The 20,393-nt window shown below is 42.3% G+C and overlaps 1 protein-coding gene across 1 annotated transcript in view; it reads left to right on the forward strand.

The window, feature by feature from the left end:
- The first annotated feature begins 3,694 nt into the window (after positions 1 to 3,694).
- Positions 3,695 to 20,393, forward strand: part of lrig1 (leucine-rich repeats and immunoglobulin-like domains 1) — a 60,182-nt gene continuing 43,483 nt past the window's right edge. The window contains exon 1 of the mRNA XM_083907495.1: positions 3,695 to 3,950. Coding sequence (XP_083763621.1) covers positions 3,748 to 3,950 — 203 coding nt within the window. The 5' untranslated portion in view covers positions 3,695 to 3,747. The remainder of the gene's footprint in view (positions 3,951 to 20,393) is intronic.

Consider the following 20,393-nt stretch of genomic DNA (forward strand, 5'->3'; position numbering starts at 1 on the left):
CACGCAGGAAAGCGGCAGCTGCTGGTCGACCATGCAGATTAGGCAAATCATACATGTTAAATTCTCAATAAGCCTATGAGATATCCGTCATACTAAACTACTTAAATACTTTCTGGATCCATTTCTCCAGGACAAACTTGAGAATTTTTGCTCATCCTCCATTATTCTCCTCTTCCATCACCAGTGAAGTCATGTTTAAACAGGGTCTCGTATCTCAGATATTTCCACTCGCTCCTCGGAGTCGGAGGCCTCACCTGTAGGCTAACTGTGCTCACACACACACTCACACACACACACTCGCACACACACACATGCAGTGATGCAATGTGAAACCGTCCACATTCGGTGGAGAAGGAACAAGGAACTGTGCCACCAAAGAGCCTGCAGCGCTGCAGGTGTGAATATCTGTGTCCTCTCTGACGTGATTAATAGCAATGAAATCTGGGGACGTCGTTCCTCCAGAGTGAAGCGATCACAATGGTTCTGTCCAAAGGGAACACTGTGATCTGTCAGGACCAAGGGGGGAAATGGAAAAAAGAGAAATATGCATATATATACTTATATACACATATACACGTAAGTATGTTTATACACATATATATACGTACGTACGTATATATATGTGTATATACAGTACGTATATACACATATATACACACATATAAACATATATACACGTATACATGTATATACACGTATATATGTACATATACATACATATGTACATACACACACATATGTACATATACATACATATGTACATACACATACATATGTACATACACATACATATGTACATACACACACATATGTACATACACACACATATATACATACACACACATATATACATATGTACATACACACGCACATATATATGTATATATACATACATATGTATATATACACACGTATATATTTACACGTACATATATACATACACATATATATACATACATATGTATATATACACACGTATATATTTACACGTACATATATACATACACATATATATACATACACATATATATATATACACATATATATATACACGTGTATATATATACACGTGTATATATATATATATATATATATATATATATATATATACACACATACATATATATACACACACATACATATATATACACACACATACATATATATATACACACATACATATATATATACACACATACATATATATATATATACACACATGCATATATATATACACACACATACATATATATATACACACATACATATATATATATATATACACACATACATATATACACACATACATATATATATATATACACACAAACACACGTGTATATATACATATATATACACATACATATACATACATATGTATATATACGTATATATATATACATACATATATACGTGTATATATATATACACACATATATATGAATACATATACACACACAAATATATATATATAAATACACATATATACATACATATATACATATGTGTATATACACACACACACACATACATATATGTGTATATATATATATATATATATATACACATACACATAAACATATATATATAAACACACACACATATATATATATAATAAGTAACACTGTGTGAGAAATAAAATGTTGTCAAAAACAAATGTTAATATAAGACATTCACATTGGCTGCAGTGTTACGACACACATATTAATGGAGCTCATTACTCATGTAATAACTTTCTTTTTTTTTTAACAGCGAATAAACTCCTTTTAATTAACTCATAAATCATTCATTGATTTATTGTTACTTCTCTTTTCATCACAACAGGTCACGTCGTGTGGTTTCGCTAAAGTGCCACACCTTCACCGGCTGCAGCATTAGCATCCCAGAATATATCGTACAAAGTTATTACGAAACGGGTGATTTGACATGAGCTTTTTTTTTTTTGCTATCAAGTACTTACGAAATAATTTGTGTCAGTAATATAGTCTGTGGTTTCACTTCAAGCAGAGTGGTTTGTACTGTTTATTACTGCATGTAAAGGGATTATTATTAATACTACAATATTATTATGGTACTTTTTAAGCCCCAGCTTGGTGTGCTCATCCAGACGTGCAAAATTAGCAAAACTGGAACTGGAGCGGTCTGTTTATTAATAAAGGAAGAGAGCAGCGCTAACAAATAACCAGCGTACCCGTGTACTGCGTATGCGCGCCTCTGTTTTTAAAGTTTAACGTTACTTTAGAGACTCATTTTAACAAATCGGGAGTCACGCAAAACATGACATCAGGCGCGTCTTTTACCGGTCAGTCGTCCGGGGAAAAACGCTGTTAACGCGCCCAGCACTATATAAAGTATATATATATATAATATAAAAAGTAAAAAAAAAAAAAAAAAAAAATCTTGCATACTGTGCCTTTAATCCTCCAAACTCTCCAAATTCCCTTCTGAATATTTGAATCTTTTTTTTTTTCTTTTTTTTTAGTATAATATTTATTTTCACACGCTCGTTCTTTTGAAATCCGTCCCGCGGACAAACATTTTTGGATGAAGCTGCTACGCGCACGCACGCACACGCACGCACACACACACACACACCAATTATGCTATTAAGGCTTGTTATAATGCGATTACAGCGCATGATCTGGGTGATTGTCCCTTTAAGAAGCAGCGAGAGTGAGAGGAGGAGGAGGTGGTGCGGTTTCACACCCCGGGGTGGGAAAGAGGGGCGGGGCCACGCAAACCGCTGAGTGACACACAGCTCCGCCCCCCCCCACCACCCCCCGAACTCCCCGACGCCGCGCCACGAACCAACCGCGATTGGACGCAGACCTGTCCGTCAAGCACCAGCAGCCAATCGCGGCGAGCCGGGGGGGCGGAGACGTGGAATCCGCTGTTGTGCATCCAACGTGGGGACCCAGCGATCACCCAGAGAGGGGGGGGGGGAAGGAAAAGTTACTCCAGAGAACGGGGAAAAGTCACACTGGTGGTCGGTGGGAGACGAGACGGAGACTCTGTTTTAATACTCGCCGTGTCGTGGGGACTGCGAGGCGGTAAAAGCGCACCCGAGACGCCGCTGGTTGACTTTTTTTTCTTCCACCCTTTCCTGGAGCCTCAAACTTGGATTGTACGGCGGAGTTTGCTGTCGAGATTTCGGACTTGAATACGCGGCGGAGACGGAGAGAGTTTGGTGCTTCACGGCAACCGCTGCTACGGGACTTAACTCGGCTTAAATATCATTTTTAGCTCCGTGTGGGACTTTTTTATTTTATTTTATTTTTTGAATTCTTACGACGCCGAGTTTAGTTTCAGAGCTTCCCGGTGGCAGGTAAACGTGTTTCCAAACAGAACCTGTAGCACAGTGGAATGGAGTAAAACAATTGACCCACTTTTTAAATTAAAAATAAATAAATAATAGTAATAAGTGTAACTTTAGCGACATTACATCCAGCTGAGATTTGTTTTCTTGGGAAGTTGGGACGAGCAGGATGGAACCCGCGATCACTTTCACTGCGCCATGGTGGTGACATTCACCAGCCCCCTCGGATGCCACGGAGATAATAGTTAATGTGCCCGTAAAAGCCACACGTTTTTCCCCCGAAGCGACATTAATATTCCGGCTTGTGTGGCGAGTTTGGAGTTTGGAGGAGGAGGTGGTGGTGGAGGTGGTGGTGGTGGTGGGGGGACGACGACGAGGAGGAGAAAGGAGAGCTCCGCGGCCGCGCTGTGTTTAAAAAAGCTGGATACAAAATGGCGGCGTCCCCGGGACGATTTGGACGCGTTTCTGTCGGTGTTTTTTGCTTACTCGTCACGGTGGAAGTGTTCGGCAGTTACGGGTTCACGTCGGAGCTGCCGTGCGCCCAGAACTGCACCTGCAGCGGGGATTCGGTGGACTGTAGCAGCCTGGAGCTGACGGCGACGCCTCCGGACCTTCCTGCCCGGACCGTTTCCTTGTAAGTAAAGCGCTGAGTGAGTTGTTGCCCCCCGAGCCTATTTATTGACCGGCCCATTACGACTAAGGGGGGGGGGGCGACGGTATTTGTAATATGTGAATACTTGTGTAGAAACTTTTTATTATCTCAAAAAACACATTTAAAGAACATGTATTGACATTTTCTCCGAGGGAATTTTGTCAAAAAAGATTTTAGCGATATTTTTTTCCGATTATCATGACGAAAAATAACCGCGATTCGCGATACTCTTAAGTGACTTCTTTTTTTTTTTTGCATGAACTTTGTTGCAAAAGGGAACGGAACAGAATGGAGTTTGAAAAGAATATGCAAAAACAAAATGTTTGCTGTAAAAGTTTCTACGCTTCAGGGAGGGGCGGAAATTGGCATATGGACAAAATGTAAATTGGAAAATAGTTCCGTGGGAAATAGACGTGTGCACGTCAAAGGACTGGTTGAAAACGACATTCCTCGACTAACTGGTGCAAAGCGAGCTAACGCGACCGCGTACGTGCGAACGGCTACGATAGCTAACGCCCAGCACGCTTTATTTACGTCATCAACTTGCGCCCCCCACATACCCTTCTTCGCCACTGAATCGTACTTTAAATTTAAAATCTTGGTGAATTTAACAGCTACGTGTGGAAACACATAAACAAGCATTTAGTTGCTTAAATGTAGGTTAAAATGTGCGTTTTATTCGTTTGGTAATCAGGATGTTGCGACTAGGGACGTGAATCTTTATGGGTGGCTCACGATACGATGCAAACGATTCTCGATTCAAAAGTTGTGTGTTAAGGCAAATGATCGCATCAAAACAACGCAGTTTGTATAAGATAATGTGATCATGTGATCACACAAAAGGCAAACTTAAGACAAAAGTTAACATTTATTCATTCAAAGCAAATAAAAACTTACTTACTAACTGTACAATAAAATAACTTGCGTAAATAAAAGCTTAAGCTAGCTGCCTTTTTCCCACAGAAGTTACAAAAATAAACTGTACACAAATAACACAAACTTAGAAACTTTAAAAAAAGCGTATGAATCGATTCAGAATCCTAATTGTGACCATTTTGGCACAAACAAACTTAACGAAAATGCTCTTATTGCTAAAATAGATGCGACAAACTTCACAAAAAAACTTTATTAACACGTTATGTTGCACAATAATATCCCGAAGTGTCCCATCCCCATCTGTCACTGTTCATTCTCCTTTTTTTTAGGACTTCAGCATCTGTCTTTTGCCGTGACAGTTGTTATATTTAACATTCACAGAGTTCCTTCACAGCGGGACAGTTCGATTGAAAGAGTAAAGAAAACCACATTCGGTGAATAATGCAGTTCGGTTGCATATCTACGACGTGACTTATCGTCCTTATCGGTGGTTCGAATTTTATGGGTTCCGACACCTGCGCACACGATATGTACAATACATACATTCTTTAAACGTATTATTTTCAGCGTTTAGCTGTGTAAACACATGGATCCAAACACGTCACAACAAATAAACCTCTGCTTTATTCAGGCAGATTTACGACCGTACCACCCCGTCGCCCGTAAAGGAATACGAATTAGATTTCTTGCGGGTTCCTCCGGGTCAGACGGACAACAGTCTGTCAACTCATTTTTAGGAAACGAGTCAATTTGGGACAACTTTTTTGTTGTTGTCGTTCGCGAGTCTGCGGGGGAAAAAATTCAACGCTTATCGAGCTGAATGACAAGAGTTTGTTTACAGACAACACCGTCCTCTGTGCTCTCAATCTTCACCACAGTGAATCCTCCCTGACATTTAGGCATCTGTGTGTGTGTGTGTGTGTGTGTTGAGCAGGGGGAATGTGGGCTAGGACCAAATACTAGTCCAGGTTCCTGTGTTAGGCCGTTTATCTTCCCCAGGGAAATATACGGGAATGCAACTTTTTTATTCTTTTCCCCCTCCGCAAACACCAATAACGGGCACTTGTGTTCGCGGGGGACCCCGCTGGCCCTGAAGCACCACTTACCCAAGTTCAAGTGCTGTTCGTCACACACACACACACACACACACACACACAGCTCTTCCTGTCCTCGTGGAGAGTGGACAGCTATTGTCGGGGGGGTGGGGGGGGGGTGGTGCGGCTGTCCCGGCCCCCGAAACAGCTGCTCCAGAACAGAACAGAACAGGCCGCGTCGCGTCACGGACAGGATCGTGCACGAGCCCTCGTCTTTTTTTTATTATTATCTCGGTCGAAGCTTTATCCGTCGACGTTTAAGGGCCCGCAATCTTATTGTTTTCAAAGGGGGAAATGAAATGGCTTTATGGCTCTGAATTATCTTTTCGACAACACCTAGGTCGCATATTTCCACACCACTCGAGATAGTCGCGTTGGTGTTGGCAGCCGACCTCAAAGGCGGAACGGCTTCCATTTTCTCCCCCTTGCGAGGCCTGTAAACGAGCCAGATCGGCAGATGATTACAGTCCGGCCCCCGAAAGAGAACGAGAACGAGAACAATTTCACTTGCGGCTCAACTTGATCCTGCAATAAACTTAACCTGCGCTGTCTGTTTGAGTAGTTAAAATAACTTGGATTAAGCGGTAATTTCCCCGTTTTAAAGCACTCCTTAATGTGCACACAGTATTTTTTTACCGTGCAAGAGTAATAATTACAACAAGTTTGCACACAATGCTTAAAATTGAATTTAATGTTAAATAAATAATATTTATGTAGTCAAATTCTGCTATAAGGCTGTTACTACATGCCTCTATACAATATATGCACCACGTATCCTCAATCTAAGACGATAGCTTATCTCGTATATAGATAAAACCCTGATATATTGCCCAATCTCGGGTGTGCGCGCGCACAGCGCTTTATTTAGTTTTTAAATAAAGTGTGTGTTTGTCCACCTCTGCAGGCATTTGAGCCAAGTGAAATCAGTGTGGAGTCAACTGTCTCTGTTATATTTACCCCAGGGAGGGAGCAGCAGCAGCAGCAGCAGCAGCAGCAGCAGCAGCAGCAGCAGCAGCAGCAGCAGTAATAGTAGTGATATAGGGAGGACAGGTCAGCCTCACAGGTCAGCGTTCTCATATTGCAGACGAAACACTTGTAGAAAAAAATCCCAGTAATCTCAGCACCTGTAGTCGGCTCTGACCGTAAATAGCTGAAACATTTGTTACGGCAGTTGTTGATTAACAAGAATCCCTGCAGTTATGCATGCGTTTGGTGCTGAGCCACTTGTGGAGGTGAAGAGTTCTCTTGTGTTCTGCTTTGGCGGCTGCAAATTTGAAGTTGTTTTTTTTGAGCCTGGAGGGGTCAAAATGAACGGAGATGGTCCATTTCCTTTATGTGGTTGAAGGGTTCCAGTTTTAAGCTTCTTAAATGTGAACATTTTCTAGATTCTTTGCTCCAAATAACAAAGAAATCATTAAAAGTGAATTATAAAACATTTGAGAACATCATCATTACCTGGTTTGGGGACCAATAATCAACATTTTCTGACATTTGATGGAAGTAGCTGTGGCATCGGTTATCCTCTCTTTGGGAACAATATTAGCCCCATATAAGACTGCAAAGATTAATCTAGATTATGGATAATTTAACAAGTTTGACAATCTATTTATAGGGTGCATGTGTTTGGTTAAGAGTTCTCTATGTTCTGCTTTGGCGACTGTAAATTTGAAGTTGTTTTTTGAGCCTGGAGGCGTCAAAATGAATGGAGATGTTCCATTTACTTTATGTGGGTGAGGGATTTCAGATAGTAGGGCTTGTAGGGAAGTTTCATCCTCTTAAATGTCAACATTTTCTATATTCTTTGCTCCATATAGCAAAGAAATCATTAAAAGTGAATTAATATTGGTTTGTGGACAAAATAAGACATTTGAGAACATCATCATTACCTGGTTTGGGGACCAATAATCAACATTTTCAGACATTTGATAGGAGTAGCAACAGTTATCCTCTTTCTGGGAACAATATTAGCCCCATAATTTAACTATTATGACGATCTATTTATAGGCTTTTCAGCATCTTAAATGGTAATAATCTGGTTTATTTTGCTCCACATAACAAAGAAATCATTCAAACAAGGATATTTTTGGTTTGTGGTTCTAAAGAAGACTCTTTGGGAACAATATTAACCCCATACTAGGCTGTAAAGATGTCTGTTTATGGATAATTTAACTATTTTGACGATCTATTTGTAGGCTTTTCAGCTTCTTAAATGTGAATAATGTGGTTTCTTGTGCTCCACATAACAAAGAAGTCATTCAAACGAGAATATTTTTGGTTTGTGGTCCTAAAGAAGACTCTGAGAACATCATCATTACAGCATTTTCTGATATTTTATGGACCAAACATTGAACAAAATAAATGCATGAAGAAATTAATCCGCGGATAATTTGATCACGAGAAGTATTTTTTTCTTTTTTAGTCTGGCAGCCATACCGCGTTTGTTTTAACAAGAAAACATGTCTGCGAGAGCCACCGCTAATGGTGATTTATGTCTCGTGAGATGATTTATTGTGAGGTTTTGTGGTCGAAAATGATGTTATTAAGTCATTCTTGGTGTTGTGGTTTCACAGATTGTCAGTGAATTAAAAAGGGGCACCACAAGTTTTGTTATTGTTGCCTAATTTTAAAGCGGAGGCCAAAACGTACATGTTTTTAAAGCGTCTGTCCGGAGTAGATCGCACAGACTGCCGGAGGGCACGATTCTGATCGTTTATCCATCACACACACAGTTCCTTTGGCTTCAGGTGAAGGAAGAGACCCCTAATCCCTTCCACTTGTCAAAATAATCTGCTTCTGGGACTGTGATTTTTAACGGTCCCCTGTGAGGGAAGCTGCCTCGATGAGGCTCAGGGAAACAATCATCGGATAATCGGTAAAAGGTTGTTTACGGACACAAAAAAGTAACTCTTCATTAAGAACTTTGATAATAAAGTATTGCTGTGTCACATCCTCGTATTCGCTCACATTTCCTGATACAAAGTCCTTATTCAGACACATCCTGTTGCTGTTTTACATCACCGCGTATGACATTTAATAAACCGACCGCGAGCTCGATCGATGAATAGCTTAATAACATTCAAAGCAAGTTTGCTTTCACGCAAAGTCGCATGTTGCCTCTCAGGAGTGATGCCTTATCTCGTTTGCGGCCGCGGTAATGCGTATTAAAGGCACTTTTGGCCACAGTGCGAGTGCTTCGATGGGATTTCGCAATTAAATTAAAAAGCACGGGCATTAGCGATTTCTGCCATGATAGCGCGTGGTCGGAAATGAAGCAGATATAATGCGAGCCGGATTCTTACTTACTTTTATTCTTACCTGGGGTCAAATATGAATAATTTCAGGTTTCTTTGCTTTATATATGAACAAAATCATTAAAACAAAACAATACATTTGAGAACATCATCATTACCTGATGGATTTTGGGGTTTTGGGAAAGATTGGTTAACATTTTTTAAAACTTTCTCAGATATCTTATGGCCCAAACAACTAATTTAGAACGTCAAATTATTAATGACCAATTAGGATTGGGTAACTACCGCAAGATTACAAGGCTACGCAGTGAGAAATGTTTAGTGTTCCCTAGCCAGTTTCTTTTTAACTTACTTTTTTGAGATTTTTTCACCGCGTGGCCTTCTGGACGCAACCCTACCAATTATCTGAAATATTTAAATGTGAATTATTTCAGGTTTCTTTGCTTTATATAAGAAATAAATCATTAAAACAATACAAGACATTTGAGAACATCAGTATTTTGGGGTTTTGGGGAAAGATTGGTCAACATTTTTTCAACTTTTTCAGATATCTTATGGCCCAAACAACTAATTTAGAACATCCAATTAACAATGACCATTTGGGATTGGGTACCTCTCGGGTACCCCAACCTTTCAACAAGACAGGCAACCCCTTCAAGCCAAGTTCCCGATATACGCTTGGCCAAGGATTTAATACTTGGAAGAAAAAGTCAGTTTCAATAGGATTGATCTTGTTTTTCTTTTGCTAATGAGGAGATAATTCCCAGGACGATATCGTACAAGCAGAAGTGGTGGTGAAAAGACAAACGGAAGCCCCCCACCCCCCGACGTTGATTGATTGATCGCCTCCTTCGTAAAAACCTAGCATTTGTCATGTGGTTTCCTTAATGCGCCGGGCCGTAATGCACAGTCTCTAACCCCGACGTTCTTGCTGCGACTCAAAACCACCAAGCCATTGCCCGTAAAATAAAAACCTCGCAGCACAGCCCTGTTGGTAAACACCACCCCCGATAGTCGGTTTTTTGGCTTCTGCCCACAGGAAATGGGTTTGTGTTTGGTGGTTTCCTGACTGGGAACTGGGAGCTACAGCTGGCTTGGTTGGTTGGTTGGTTGTGGACTGGTCGGAAAGCGAGTGGAGATGCAGATCAACGTGGCCTGAGGGAACTGAGGAATAATGTGTGTGTGTGTGTGTGTGTGTGGCTGCTGGAGGCTTGTTTTGTCAATGTCACGCTCGGTCTGTTGCTACTTCTGCCTTCAAACTGCCTCCATGAGTTTTGTGAAAGTTGTCTCTGGCTGGGCATAATCCAAAACCACCGTCACATGTGTTTTAAAGAGACACGCGGCGGGGTGGGTTTGCTTGTCTGCTGCTGCATGTCCTTTTGTTGTACTCGTCATCTTACTTTTCAAAAAATAAGCATGCAGACTTATTTTTCTGGCAAGGGCTATGGAAGCCTCTTGGCTTTTCTTTCTAAAAAGAAATCAGCAACAGCATTTCAGCTGTTTGTTTCTTCTTTTATGGTAGGAGAATATTTGTTACACGGTTGTAGAAGTGGTTGCAAGTATGGCTAGCTCAAATGTACACGCTTAGAAATAAAAGTGTATCTGTATCTTCAAAGTTAAAGTTGCTTTTACTTTCGTTAATTTCCACAAACGATGGAATTCTGTGTTTTATTCCAAAAATAGTTTTTTTCTCTCCACTTTATAAAATGTTGGCTATAAACAGCAATGACATGTCAACAGTTTTATTTTTGTAGTTAATGCAACAAACAAACATTATTTTGTACACAATACTGTTCAAAAGTTTGGGTTCACTTAGAAATGTCCTTATTTTTGAAGGAAAAGAATCAGAAATACACTGTCTACACTCTTAGAAATACAAGTGCTAAGTAGAACCATATAAGGTTCTTCGGCTTGTCCTCATAGGAGAACCCTTTTTGGGGGGTTCCACCAAGAACCCTTTTAAAACCCTTTTAAAACCCTTTATTTAGGAAAAGGGTTTTAAAGGGTTCTCTGGATCTAAATGGTTCTTACTGGAACCATTAGTGTTACCAAGAACCCTTAAAAAACCCTTTCTTCAGGAAAAGGGTTTTTCAGAAGCAAATGGTTCCAGGTAGAACCTCAGCCCTTGTAGAAGGACCCTTTTGGAACCCTTATTTCTAAGAGTGTAGGCCTGCAACTGCAAATTATTTCCACAATCGATTAATCTTTTTGGACTGTTCTCTCAGTTTGGTCCATAAAATGTTGATTGCTGTTTTCCAGACTTGGAAATCATGATGTTCTTATTCAGTTTTATTGATTTCTTTGTTATATGGAGTAAAAGGAACCAGAAAACATTCAAAATAGTTGACGATTAAATTAGCAAACGACTAACAATCGACTATTCGAGTACTTGTTTCGGACCCTACCTTAAAGTGACTGTATTGGTAGATACTTGAGTCAAAGTGGTATCGTTATTGGTTATAGCACTTTAGTTGAGTCATGTTGTGGTTACTGCTTGTTTCTTCTTTACCGGAGAAGAACGTTTGTTATGCAGTTGGGAGAATTGTGTCTTTGAAATAGCTTGAAATGGCCGTCGGTGGTAAATGCATCAACACACGTCTTGTCAACAGCCAAAGACTGACTTATAGACAAAGACTAAGACTTAACAATCGCTTCCCCCTGAGAGGAAATCTTCTGCAGCAGCAGCAGCAGCACTCAGCACTCAGCAGGCCCGAACCCCTTGTGGTTTCCAGAGCATTTCTCGCTTTGCAGCCTTGTAATCTTGCGGTAGTGTCTGGTGATTATACCACGTTTGTTTATTGTCACAGTTTTCATGACCTTTGCCTGCGTTCTGGCGGATATTTAAAAAAAAAAACTCGAGGAGCCAGTTCCATCAGCTGCTCTCTCCACTGTTTCTTACCGTGGGTTACGCCGATTTCCCACGTGTAAACTTTTTAAAGCCTCGACTAATTTTCTTTTATTGTAAATTATCCTCCTCCGGGGCAAGATAAGATGATTCATGCAACATGAAATTTTAAAAAGCGAGGCTTCGCCGTGCAACGTTAGGCCCGGGCTACTCTCGTAACAATGGATAAAGTCGGAGGCCTCGCGGTGGATTTAATGACAATCAAACAGCTGCTGCCGCAAGTCATTCTGCAGGAATCCAGTCGGTGGAATGGATGAGCCTTTTGTGAAGACACGGTCACGGCGCCAAGTTTAGTCTCTTCTTTTTTTTTTTCCACCTTTCCCTCTCCCCCCCTGAAGTCGGTGTCTACAAAGTGGGCTTGATCGATGAATCATCTGTGAATTCTCTTACATCTGGTAAGCGTTTGCAAATCTGGAGAAGATGTTAGGAAGAAGAAGAAGAAGAAGAAGAAAAAGAAAAAGCACGACTTGGACGGTAACTGTGTGCAAGTGAAGCAACGTCTACCCAGAAAACAGGCCGTCCTCTGAGAAGCCAGTGGAACTGCGAGTGCACACATCGGGCCAAAACATTTTTTTTTCTCTTTCCAACTCGCCGTTTAAAATATGCCTTTGTACTTTTCTTAAACTTTCTGGAAAAGGGGGCATCTCAGAGAGTCTAGACGGCCTCGCATTTGCATGCAATTAGATCGTAAAAAAAGATAGCGAGGCACAACCATCGAGACAACACTGTCCGCAGTGTGATTATTGCTCTGCTTAGTATAATAAACAATAAAGCCCGGGCAATATTCAACGGAACAATCTTTCTTCGCTTTGAAGTCGGGGGGGGGGGAGCGCAAGGTCGTCGGCGCTAAAACAATAGCCTCGCTAACAGTGAGACGTACAGTGTTTATGTTGCTGCGCTCATTTCATTTTTTTACACTTAATGAAGGAGTCTGGCGCCGTTTGTTAGAAATTACACAACACTTTTGGGGGTTTTGTAATGAAGGCCCGCCACGATTAATCGATTGTTACTGTTCTGATAATCGGTTCCCGTGTTTGTTCCAAGTTTTTCAGCTTCTTAAATGTGAATATTTTCTCAGTTTCTCAATCAAACGTTTGTGGTTTTTGCAAACCCGGTGGACCAAATCTATTTGATTCATCGAGGAAAGCAATCAACGGATTCACCTACAATCAAAACAACCGTTAGCCGTAGCTCGAGCGTGATCCCGTAGACACCGCAGCGAGCGTCGTCGTGTTCCTCACCCCGGATGTTACCTGCGTTGGAATCACAAGACCGTTAGATGTGACTGACCGTCGGTTCGTGCCTCGCCTCAGGCCAGCTCCTGACCCTCTCCCCGACCTTCTCCATGTTTGTTTTGAGAGTGCTCCACACACACATCTCCTGCCTTTTAGCCCCAAACCAGCGGCAGCAGCAATAGCAGCAGCACGGCGAGCTGCAGCGCACATGTTCCCAAGATGTGGGCCGCCTTCCTGCCTCGAAAAAACTTCAGAAACTCAGTCACGCTCCTGGCCCGAGTGATTTCAAGGGTTGGAGCTTTCTCCTTTGTTGTGTGTGTGTGTGTGTGTTCGTGGGGATCTGTCATGCAGATTCCCCAGTGGTACGTTTCTTTGATCTTACACCTTTATAAAGTCCTTCTCACCCTGCAGATATTGTACAGCGACTCATGTTTCTGGCCCTACAGTAGTTTTTTGGATCAGAGTTGCAAGAAACCCTAACCCTAGGGTTGGGAGAAACCCTAACCCAAACCCAAGGGTTGGAAGAAACCCTAAACCAAACCCTAGGGTTGGGAGAAACCCAAACCCTAAACATTGGGCGAAATCCTAACCCTAGAGTTGGGAGAAACCCAAACCCTAGAGCTAGGAGAAACCCAAACCCTAAACATTGGGCGAAACCCTAACCCTAGAGTTAGGAGAAACCCAAACCCCGGGGTTGGGAGAAACCATCTTCCATTTTCCGACGCATCGTGATGCTCTGAAACGATTGCGAAAAATACGTGCTAATTAAGAAAGAATTCGCGTTCGAACACTGTGCTCGATTGAATCTACAAAACGTTCAAAGTACAGACGCCCAACGTATGTGCCACTGCGTCATTACGCTCAATTTTGGCTGCTACGAAGAAGATACTTCGGCAACAACACGCCAAAAAAAAGTTGGCGATCGATTAATCGGCCTTTTTTAATGTTTAAAACAAGCTTTTTTTCTGGTTCCTTTGCTCCGCACAACAAAGAAAATCATGACAACCGAGTCGTTTTCGGGGTTTGTAGACAAAACACGACACTCGAGAACATCATCGTCTCGAGGTTTTGGCGAACGCCGATCAACATCATATCGTCCAAATGAATCATGAAAATAATCACATTTATCTTGTTTTTTGCCGCCTTATGCTTTTAACCTCGTCAGCTTTGATAAGATCTCGTCTCGTTCTCGGGCCGATTTCCTTCCTCTGTTTGACTGAAAAAGAAAACGGTGGGCTGGAGCTGGTGTTAGCCTTGTGTACACTCTCACTGCAGTTGCCTGGCTATAAACTGGCCTTTAATGACAGGAAGAGTTGCGCATGTGTGTGTGTGTGTGTGTGTGTGTTTCTCCCTGACACGGGTTATTATTTGACCAGTTTTACGGCGCTCTGAAATCGACCACATTAAAGGCCCTTTGTCTCCCAGCTGGGCCGCAGGAGTCTCATCCCTGACATCACTTCACACTTTCCAAGCGAGCAAAGTTCACGCCGCGTTTATCCCCGACAACAGAAAGATAGATAACGGTGATGCGCATTCAGTCGCTTCTCTTCGTCCTCCCACACACACACACACACACACACACACACACACAAACCATGACCATGACTTACAGTACAAGCATCGTGTCATACGCCATGACATCACCTCAGCTTCCACCTCTCGACTCCCACTGCACCACTAACGCAACTATTTTCTCAAAGCGCTTTAATGAGTTTTATATGTCAAGTCGACTTCTCGGTCCAGCTTTGACGATGACGACGAGCGCCGAGCTCGACCTTTTTTTTCTTTTTCTTCACTTTATCACTTTGTTGTTTTTTATGTTTTTGTTTTTAAAAGATTTACTTTCCAGGCAGGCGAAAAAGAAGAAAAAAACGGAGCCAGTTTCTCCTTCCAGTTGTTGGCGGATTATCAGTTGATCCGGCAATTAATTGTGTTTAGTCTTTAAAAAGTGATAAACAGCGTTAAATCCCCGCTCACTAGGGAAAAACAAAAGGCCCTCTTGGCTTTAAAAAGACGACACAATCAATGCGCTAAGCACTTGTCAATTAATTGTGCGTTAAGTAGTTTAGTTACGCGGGTTGTTATTTGCAACAGGTGGCTGATAATTTGTTTTTTCATTTGCGGTTTTAATTTGTTGGAACCCGGTTATTTTTGTACTCCTGTGGAGAGTCGTTTGGGTCGACGCAGGGTAAAGAAGGGTGGGAGTGTATTCCACACCAGGCTCTCAGATCAGCTGACAGATAGAGGTGGTGGTGGTGGTGGTGGTGGAGGGTGGGGTTATGTTGACCTTTGTGCTCAGCGATGGTCAGTAGTTTACTTTAGCACGGTCGAAAATGTTGGCCGGTACAGTTTGGGCGAGATAACAGATGTGGCCCCCGTTTATCTAATAAGCAGCTGCAAAATTGACAATTGTTGTTGTTTAATCGTTTTTCTTCCACACAAATTGAGTCGTTCCCAGGCTAGATGGTAATTCATAATCCCTCCTGGAGTCTCCTCCCTGAAGGGGCATAGCAAGACCTTCGTGAAAGGTCGTCCAGAAGGCCCTCAAACCACCTCAGATAGCTCCTACTCCAAGCTCCTCCTGGATTCTCTGAGCCCCTCAAACATTCTCTCATGCTAAGCCTAGCCACTTAGCGAAGGAAACCCAATTTTGGCTGCCTGCAAACTGCAATCCCAATTTTCCGGTTACTAACCAAAGCTCATGATGCTTTGCGGTCCAGGTCCCTCTCCCCCCCCCCCCCCCCCCCCCCCTTTGATTGGTTTCAGTTTCAATTTCACCTCGTCGGTTTTATTAAATGAAAACATCTTTCTGAAACTGGATTAAGCAAATGCAGAGGAGAGAATCACCCTGTGTTGTAGGCTTATTAGTTTAAAAGCAGTTTAGCGCTGGATCCTGAGGGTAAAACTGGTAAATGCTGTTTTTTAAATATCGGGTAAACAGAATAACATCATCTGCATAAGAAAAGATGCGATCCTGAGGATCTCTTAGAAAGGTGGGGCCTATTCTGTAATACTGTGCTTCCATAAAATCTCTGTAAATATTGTCTGTAAAGAGTTAAAAAAAAAGCCTCAGCGATTACTGTAGAGAATCAGACATGGCTTCCTCAGTCGCAGCAGCTGGAAATCAGTTGGGGGGGAGAATTCCGGATTTGGCTTAAGATTGAGCCTAAAATTACCATCTGTGTACGGCTCTCTATGGTTAAGTACCTGGCAGAGAGCGCTTTGAGATTTTGATCTGGCTGACTAATGTCAAACAGTCTCGCCCATCTGTATAAACTAGTTGTACCATACAGTGGAATGCAGTGTTTGAAACTTTCAGGGCTTTCGGGGCTAAATGGCTTTGTAGTGCTTGCCATGTTTAGTCACAGCGCCAGTTTCCCATCGCAGAAACACTTCCTGGTTGCTTGAAATGATGTCAATTTGACCACTGCTGGTTTATTTTCTGCATATAGTCGAGCTGTGTGGAGTTATTTGGATGGTTGCTGGTGTCTCAGCCCCCCTTGTCCGGATCTCTAATGACTTATAGGCTTCGGGGACCGGCTCGGCAAATTCTTCCAGAAACGGCATGATTGTAAGGTCAATTTTCTGGAAAGCATTATCCACGCTTAGCAACTTGGTGACCTCCAACACCCCCCCCCCCAACACCACCTCCACTACCACTGGAGTAAGATTTAGGGGGAAGGGAAACCAGTGTAACCTCATACAGTAAAGGTGTTAAAAACACTGTGAATCTTATCTCATCTGATAGGCAGGACAAATCAATCTGGCCGAATAAGTCGGGGGGGGGGGGAAGAAAGACGAGTTATGTAAACATAATAGTTGACTGAGAAAGGCAGTCACGTGGACGTCATCTGCGTACACACAAACAAAGGACTAGTTTTGTTTGTTGCCGTGGCCTTTAGCACCAGTATGGCAGGTTTGCCTCTCAAGCGTGACTTTCATCTATAGGGATACGGCGCACAGCCACTTTCCACCACCTGTAAATGCTGAAGAAAAGGTGGTTAGAGGGCTATGTTTATAACACTTTATTTGCCTGTAAGTATAACCCTTGCAGGTCCATAAAAAAATGCAGATGCAGTCCGTGGAAAACCTGTTAGAGTTTTTCGCTTGACTTCGCTATAACGAGGTAATTGGGGGTGGCGGGGGGGCGCACGGCACGGCAATTTAGCGATCAAGGCCACAATGGGAGGTTCCCGGGGTAAGTGATCATAACATAGACACACATGCACACCCTCCACGTCAGGCCTGTACCCGGAGGGCAGGCGCAGCGCTCTGCTATTATCTTGTCACACACACAAAAGTAGGTAGGAATAACCGAGGAGGGAGACTGTCATTATCTGCAATCAAGGAGCAGGAGACAAGAAAGGGAAATCGTCAAAGTGAGACACAGATTGAGATTGATAGGCATTAGAAGTGTTCCTGGTTCCAAACGTTGAAGTCATCGGCCAACGCTCTCTTAATTATCTTAATTGAAGCTCCAATATGTAAATTTGCCGAGTGCTACTACATGCCGTCACTATCCAGCCGGTTATACTTCTTTGCTGTTTGTGCTGCTGTTGGTGTACAACACAGCTGCCTCCTCCTTCTCTAAGTCGGCGTGGTTTGGAAGCACATAAACACCCACTTTGGTGCTGGTTTTGAATTTGGTAGGATGCCCAGTTGCTCGGAAACGCGTTTCCCCCCTTGGTACCATGCTAACCCTTTATAACGTTGGGATGTTAAGATCTTATTCTTTCTGGAACAAAAGGTTGTGTAACTTAATGTATGCATGAAGTTACTATGTTATGTTTGAGTCTCTGTATACTTGAGTGAAGCCCTTTTTAGCCAAAAGAACAAGCTTTCAATGGATTTTGCGATCATGCTGCTACCTCTACTACTTAACTTGGTAGGATGCCCAGTTGCCGGAAACTTGGGTACCCTGCTAACCCTTCGTAACGTTGGGATGTTTAGGTTCTTATTCTTTCTGGAACAACAGGTCACGCAAACTATCTTTGAGTCGTTATGGAGCTCTTTTGCAGCTCGTAGAAATGCCAGACCAGGACTTACCCCGGTCTCTTCTCTCTCTGTCCTTGAGCGAAGCCCTTTTAGCCCCGGAACTACTTTTTGCAACCATGCCGATACCACCACGACTCAAATACATACTGCGCAAGGCTTGTGTCTACCAGTGGAAGTGGAAATTGTTGACTTTTCAACGATTTTGGCATTGAATCCACACGGAAACAGTGTTTTGGGAACGCTAAAATGCTATTTTTGGGTCCCAGGGTGAAAAAATCTCAAAACCTCTACCCTTATAGTTTTGGTGTATACAACTAATATGTCATAGCCCATTGTCCCCTTGGGCGCGCAACCTTGATTTGTATGTTCTACGAACTTAATCCCGACATATACAGAACAGCCTTAACTCAGAGCGTTAAGAAAATGTTGTGAATATGATATATCTAAAGATACCATGTTTATATAAATTTCAGTCTAGCATACCTTACAGGTACCTAAACAGACACACTGAAGGACTGAGAGGTCACTCTGTGCCTAAGACGTTAGTCGTCCACTATATTGTATATAAACACAGGTAATCTTTGCATATTTTGACTACTATCCACTGCTAATTTGTCTAAAACCCAGGCCCCTCACAGGGCTGTGAAGTAACTTAATCCCCCGCCTCTTGTGCTGCAGTGGTTCTGCAAAGACCACTGCAGCACAAGAGCGACGAGGAATGTGTTGCATCAGGTAAAAAAAGTGTCCCCAGTCTCTGGGAACAAGCGGCCATCTCTCGGCAGGCCTGTGAAACATTCCTGCGCCGTCTCTCACGTCTGGACAGAGGGGCAGGCGGGCGGGCGGGTGGGGAGGCAGGCGGGCGGGTGGGGAGGCGGGCGGGCGGACGGGCAGCCTCGGAGCTGTGGGCTCCCTTTGTCTCGCGCAGCCAAAGCCCACCACACAAACACAAACAGCGCTCTCTCACTGCAGCCTCCTCTCTGCCAACTGGCAGGCAGGAGGTGTGTGTGTGTGTGTGTGTGTGTTTGTGTGTGTGTGATAGAGATAGTGCCCGTTTATGTGTGAACTGAATTTGATTCACAAAGCGTGGGAAGTTCTATGAACGTTTTTGTCCGAAAAGTGATAGTCGATATTAATTTTGTGTTATTTTTTTATTAAAAATACTAGAGCTGCAACTAATTATTATTTTCGTACTCGATTAATCTGTCGATTATTTTCTCGATTTGGTCCTTAAAACGTTCATAAACGTTGATCAGTGTTGGTCAATTAACGTGGAAATGACGACCTTCTCGAATGTCTTGATTTTGTCCACAGACCAAAATGATGATTTCTTTGTTACATGGAGCAAAATATTCACATTTAAGAAGCTAAAACAATCAGAAATCTTGTATTAATCATGAAAAAAAGCTTGAAAACGAATAATTCAATGATTGAAATAGTTGAAAATCTAGACTGAAGAGACAGACAAGAAGTAGGGCTGCAACTAGTGAGTATTTTAAGGATTATGGATTCATCTGTTGACTATTTTCTCGATTAATTGGGATTATGTCGAAAAATGATGATCCGTGTTTCCAAAACCGAGTTATGATGATGTTCTTAAAGTCTATTTTAATGATTTCTTTTGTCATACGGAGCAAAGAAACCAGAAAATATTCACATTTAAGCAGCAGAAAATGCTGAAAACTCGCCGAAAAGTGCCATTAAATGCTTATTTATTTAAAATAAACTACATTTTCCTGAAATATCAGCAGTAAATACCGGATTTCTATAAATTGGTGCGTGTTGTTGGGTGCACACATGCGGCTCTGACGGCGCCAGGAGGAAAAAAAACAAAAAAATCACTCTCTAATAAGCCCTCTGTACGAGTCAAGTGCCGGCGATCAAACACGCTGTTAGCCCTAAAGTGCAAATTGACTGCTGGAGATGAACGGCCTGTGGGTTATGTTTGGAAAGTGAGCCAGGACAGAGACACACTCTGTATCAATAGTATCGACCCGGGGGCCTCTGAGCTGATGATGTACTGCAGTGTTTTCAGGAATACTGTACTTAACGTGGACACGCGAGGCTGTTTG

Source organism: Microchirus variegatus (genome assembly GCF_963457635.1).
Source record: "Microchirus variegatus genome assembly, chromosome: 21".
In the NCBI taxonomy this organism is placed as follows: domain Eukaryota; kingdom Metazoa; phylum Chordata; class Actinopteri; order Pleuronectiformes; family Soleidae; genus Microchirus; species Microchirus variegatus.